Source organism: Eucyclogobius newberryi, unplaced genomic scaffold (assembly GCF_026437365.1).
Source record: "Eucyclogobius newberryi isolate DKJ021-1_F unplaced genomic scaffold, fEucNew1.0.hap1 SCAF_4, whole genome shotgun sequence".
Taxonomy (NCBI): Eukaryota; Metazoa; Chordata; class Actinopteri; order Gobiiformes; family Gobiidae; genus Eucyclogobius; species Eucyclogobius newberryi.
The window spans coordinates 41,709,634-41,715,633 of NW_027316056.1; the positions used below are offsets into that span (position 1 = coordinate 41,709,634).

Below are 6,000 nucleotides of genomic sequence, written 5' to 3' on the forward strand. Positions count from 1 at the left end.
GAGCTGAATGTTGTAGCTCCAGAGGTTTCATCAAAAGCCAAACTTTTAATTAAATGCCTCCAAGTCTCCACCCACTGGATTCTTTTGACGGACACATCTGCTCTGACCAAATATGGCCGTTCTTATTTCCTGTGTTTGTGTCACATTGTCTCATTGAACCAATCACATCCTGATGACGTCATTAGTTTGACTGAACTGGAGCGAATGCCACAAGGTTCAAGATGTACATTTTCAAAACCCCAAATTTTGCTAAATGTACCGTATTTATATCTTTAATCGATTAAACTTGATTGTCACAGCGGGACAGTCGTGTCGGGAAACGGCAGAACACACGATAAGTGCAGGAGAAATACAGCAGAGAAAACAGAATGACAAACACGATTCAGCAAAGATACTGTCCCCAACTAAAATGGTCTAAATTCATACGCGACATTAACACGTGTAACATAAGTTTGTCATGATTGTCCCCTGGAAAACGTTCTGGACATATGTCCGTTTGTTCCACTCACCCAGAGTTTAAACTGTTAAGTTTCATACAAGAAATATTTAAAATTATTCAAATTGCATCAGTCGAGTGCTAGTTTGTCGAAATATTACATAAATGTGATTAATTGCCAATAAAAACACATATTAGCATTGGCTGTACACTTAAGATATCACAATTATTCAAATAAAAAAATTAGGACTCAAAATGTAAAAACGTGCAATGGGGTTAAAATAATACCAACAAAAAAATGGACAATAAAACAAAACAATTAATTGATTGAAAAAAATCAAATAAACAAATGTGAGGTGGTTTAGTCCGAAGCTGCAGTGAAACATCAGGACAGATTCAAACAGTCTCAGTCATCCTCAAACAATGGAAGAAACGGAATGAAGCTGAATGTGGAGCTCCGGCAGCACGGCCCAGGCCTGAAACTGAAACACGCAAGCCTGAAACTGAAACACGCAGGCCTGAAACTGAAACACGCACGCCTGAAACTGAAACACGCAGGCCTGAAACTGAAACACGCAGGCCTGAAACTGAAACACTGAGGAAACACCCAGGCCTGAAACTGAAACATGCAGGCCTGAAACTGAAACACTGAGGAAACACCCAGACCTGAAACTGAAACGCCCAGACCTGAAACTGAAACACCCAGGCCTGAAACACAAACACCCAGGCCTGAAACTGAAACACCCAGCCTGAAACTGAAACGCCCAGGCCAGAAACTGAGATACCCAGCCTGAAACTGAAACGCCCAGGCCTGAAACTGAAACACCCAGCCTGAAACTGAAACGCCCAGGCCAGAAACTGAGATACCCAGCCTGAAACTGAAACGCCCAGGCCTGAAACTGAGATAGCCAGCCTGAAACTGAAACGCCCAGGCCTGAAACTGAAATACCCAGGCCTGAAACTGAATGGCCCAGGCCTGAAACACAAACACCCAGGCCTGAAACTGAAACACCCAGCCTGAAACTGAAACGCCCAGGCCTGAAACTGAAACACCCAGGCCTAAAACTGAAACACCCAGGCCTGAAACTGAAACACGCAGGCCTGAAACTGAAACATTGACGAAACACCAAGGCCTGAGACTGAAACTGAAACATTGATTGTTTCAGACCTGACCCTGGACCGTGTTTCAGACCTGACCCTGCTTTATGTTTCAGACCTGACCCTGGACCATGTTTCAGACCAGACCCTGGAACGTGTTTCAAACCTGACCCTGGACCGTGTTTCAGACCTGACCCTGGACCGTGTTTCAGACCTGACCCTGGACCGTGTTTCAGACCTGACCCTGGACCGTGTTTCAGACCTGACCCTGGACCGTGTTTCAGACCTGACCCTGGACCGTGTTTCAGACCTGACCCTGGACCGTGTTTCAGACCTGACCCTGGACCGTGTTTCAGACCTGACCCTGGACCATGTTTCAGACCTGACCCTGGACCATGTTTCAGACCTGACCCTGGACCGTGTTTCAGACCTGACCCTGGACCGTGTTTCAGACCTGACCCTGGACCATGTTTCAGACCTGACCCTGGACCGTGTTTCAGACCTGACCCCGGACAGTGTTTCAGACCTGACCCTGGACCATGTTTCAGACCTGACCCTGGACCGTGTTTCAGACCTGACCCTGGACCATGTTTCAGACCTGACCCTGGACCGTGTTTCAGACCTGACCCTGCTTCATGTTTCAGACCTGACCCTGGACCATGTTTCAGACCTGACCCTGGACCATGTTTCAGACCTGACCCTGGACCGTGTTTCAGACCTGACCCTGGACCGTGTTTCAGACCTGACCCTGGACCATGTTTCAGACCTGACCCTGGACCGTGTTTCAGACCTGACCCTGCTTCATGTTTCAGACCTGACCCTGGACCGTGTTTCAGACCTGACCCTGGACCGTGTTTCAGACCTGACCCTGGACCGTGTTTCAGACCTGACCCTGGACCATGTTTCAGACCTGACCCTGGACCGTGTTTCAGACCTGACCCTGGACCGTGTTTCAGACCTGACCCTGGACCATGTTTCAGACCTGACCCTGGACCATGTTTCAGACCTAACCCTGGACCGTGTTTCAGACCTGACCCTGGACCGTTTTTCAGGTCTGACCCTGGAACGTGTTTCAGACCTGACCCTGGACCGTGTTTCAGACCTGACCCTGGACCGTGTTTCAGACCTGACCCTGGACCGTGTTTCAGACCTGACCCTGGACCGTGTTTCAGACATGACCCTGGACCGTGTTTCAGACCTGACCCTGGACCGTGTTTCAGACCTGACCCTGGACCGTGTTTCAGACCTGACCCTGGACCATGTTTCAGACCTGACCCTGGACCGTGTTTCAGACATGACCCTGGACCGTGTTTCAGACCTGACCCTGCTTCATGTTTCAGACCTGACCCTGGACCGTGTTTCAGACCTGACCCTGGACCGTGTTTCAGACCTGACCCTGGACCGTGTTTCAGACCTGACCCTGGACCGTGTTTCAGACCTGACCCTGGACCGTGTTTCAGACCTGACCCTGGACCGTGTTTCAGACCTGACCCTGGACCGTGTTTCAGACCTGACCCTGGACCGTGTTTCAGACCTGACCCTGGACCGTGTTTCAGACCTGACCCTGGACCGTGTTTCAGACCTGACCCTGGACCGTGTTTCAGACCTGACCCTGGACCATGTTTCAGACCTGACCCTGGACCATGTTTCAGACCTGACCCTGGACCGTGTTTCAGACCTGACCCTGGACCATGTTTCAGACCTGACCCTGGACCGTGTTTCAGACCTGACCCTGCTTCATGTTTCAGACCTGACCCTGGACCGTGTTTCAGACCTGACCCTGGACCGTGTTTCAGACCTGACCCTGGACCGTGTTTCAGACCTGACCCTGGACCGTGTTTCAGACCTGACCCTGGACCGTGTTTCAGACCTGACCCTGGACCGTGTTTCAGACCTGACCCTGGACCATGTTTCAGACCTGACCCTGGACCATGTTTCAGACCTGACCCTGGACCGTGTTTCAGACCTGACCCTGGACCGTTTTTCAGGTCTGACCCTGGAACGTGTTTCAGACCTGACCCTGGACCGTGTTTCAGACCTGACCCTGGACCGTGTTTCAGACCTGACCCTGGACCGTGTTTCAGACCTGACCCTGGACCGTGTTTCAGATGCCATCTTGCTTCTTTGGCGCTACAGGAAGTGATTATATTCGGAGTGGGCGGGGCTTAGCTGCAGGGCCGTGCTGCCAGTGACATCATCTCAAAAGGACAAATCCAGCTCCATTCACATAAAAACTGAAACGGGTCATTGTTTTAGATGGACACAAAGAAGCATCAGCCTCTTCACCAACATCAGGTTTAAGGTCCTGGGAGACACTTTCACCGACAAATCTTTTACTCTGATCTAGTTTTGTCAAGATACTAAAATGTTAGACTATATTTTGACACTTAGGAATAGGCTTGATACGTGATACTAATTATAATACAATTACAATATATTTTATTTCTGTTGCCATGTGGTCTTTTACCAGTTCTGACAAAGATCAAAATCCTTCTAAAAATAATCATCCCTTTTTCAAATGAGTATCTGGTGTTAATATTATTTTTAGTATCAGATTTTTGATACTTATAACAAGCCTCATCTTAAAAGATACAGGATTTAACATCAGAAAAGACACTAAATGGTTAAATTATAGGACTTTTCTACACCTGAGCGCAGCATGTCCCTCTAGGGCTTCCATAGTCGTTAACAGATTTAATGACTTAATTACTTTAGTTTAATTACCATCACGGTTTGGAAAGAGCTGGATGTGTCCCTTTGCGCGCGTTAGCTTGACCGTCTGCGCAGGAGGAGGGTCAAACCAACAAGCTGCGCTCTGATTGGCTGTCTGCGTCCCTTACCGGTCGCTGTGGTCCAATGGGCTCGGACTCTCTCCGCCGCGGCCGGCCCGACGGCAGCGAGTGGCAGGGCGACTGGGCGGGACTTCCTGCGCTCCTCCGCGACGCTTCCTCCTCCGTTAGCGTTAGCATGCCGCGACTGCCGTCCCTGGCGTGGGTTTTGGGCCGCACCACCAGCTCGCCTGGGCACAAACACCGACGCGCCGTTATAGCGTCGTCTCATGGTTTAGCACAAGAAATATGAAAGTACAACCGCAAAAACTTAACAGTTTTAAGGTCTAGTCAACCAATCTGAGTTTGTTTTGACATTAATATTTGTTTTATTTTACGTATTGTGATAGAATTGTAATAAATTGAATCGTAGGTCACACGTCGTGCATCGAACAGAACGGTTATATTTCTGAATCGTTACACCTCAAAGACCAACACGAAAAGGTTTATTTTATTGGTTATGTATGAATGTACGACTCTCACTCCCCCATTGGCCCCTGGTACCTGCGGCCCGGAGCCGGCGTCGCTCCTCCGTCTCCTCCAGGGGGCGCAGTTCTTCAGGCTCGTCGTCGGTGGTGCCGGACGTCGTGGGCTGAAAGTCTCTGAGCTCCGTCTCTTTGTCGATGATCACCCACTCTTTACTGTCAAAGTCCTCCTCCTCGGCCAGCGGCACCGAGCGGATAAAGGCGTTACTATGGGCCTCCTGGTCCGCCGACGCCGCGGACACCTCCTGGCGGCCGCTCGCCTGACGGTCCCCGCGGCAACCGGGATCGATGGAGAGCATCTGCGCCGGCTGCGACGAGTAAACGTGCCGCGACGGAGAACCTAACATGTCCATGCGAGACCTGCAGACAGATGTAAAACCCAAGTCTGAAACGAGTACAAGGTCCTAACCAGGTGGAAACTAGATCTGAACCCGGTCTGGCCCCGGTCTGGACCCGGTCAGGACCCGGTCTGAACCCGGTCTGAACCAGATCTTTATTCTGACCTCTGGCCGTATCCGTCGCCTCGCCCCTCGGCCGCAGAAAGCCGGTCAGACTCTGGGCTGTTGACTCGTCGGTAGCGCAGAGACCTGCACTGACCACTCGGAGACTCGGGGGCTCGGACAGCTCCTGGGTCCTCGTCCGGTCCTCCCTGTGGACCAGAGCAACCAGGGTTCAACTTACGGGTCAGGCCTTCAAAGTATAAGGTTTAAACTAAAAAAGTTCAGAACTAATGGGATAATAGATGAGAATTTTATCTGAAATTAAATTAATCTGAAATCCAGAATATACTATAACTGTATATCTGAACATATTATGTCAAAAGAAAAACATTGAAATTCACACTGTATGAAAATGCTGAATATTATAGAATGTAATAAACATTTTAAAGGCTGACATGAAACTAAAACCTGTAATGTGGCTCCCTCTTGTGGAGATATAAGTATATACTGTACTGCAGCTATATTGTAGCTGGCTAGTACCCTGAAATGCACACAAAGGAATAGTAGAGTACAATAATGTTTACATACAACGGGATAAGTTATGCTTATCCAGCCTTTTCTATATGTTCACACTACTCAGAACTCTAGATGTTGTGGTGTGGCTATGTGTGGCTCATGAAAAAGAAAATAAAGGATATATTAGAATACTGGCT

At 49.2% G+C, this 6,000-nt stretch overlaps 1 protein-coding gene across 1 annotated transcript in view; it reads right to left on the reverse strand.

Moving 5' to 3' along the window:
- The window catches only part of LOC140377900 (tau-tubulin kinase 1-like), a 45,205-nt gene that overhangs the window by 16,199 nt on the left and 23,006 nt on the right, over window positions 1-6,000 (reverse strand). Inside the window, exons 12-14 of the mRNA XM_072463513.1 lie at window positions 5,351-5,496; window positions 4,867-5,207; window positions 4,375-4,553 (exon numbers count right to left, since the gene is read on the reverse strand). Of these exons, the coding sequence (XP_072319614.1) occupies window positions 4,375-4,553; window positions 4,867-5,207; window positions 5,351-5,496 (666 nt within the window). The remainder of the gene's footprint in view (window positions 1-4,374; window positions 4,554-4,866; window positions 5,208-5,350; window positions 5,497-6,000) is intronic.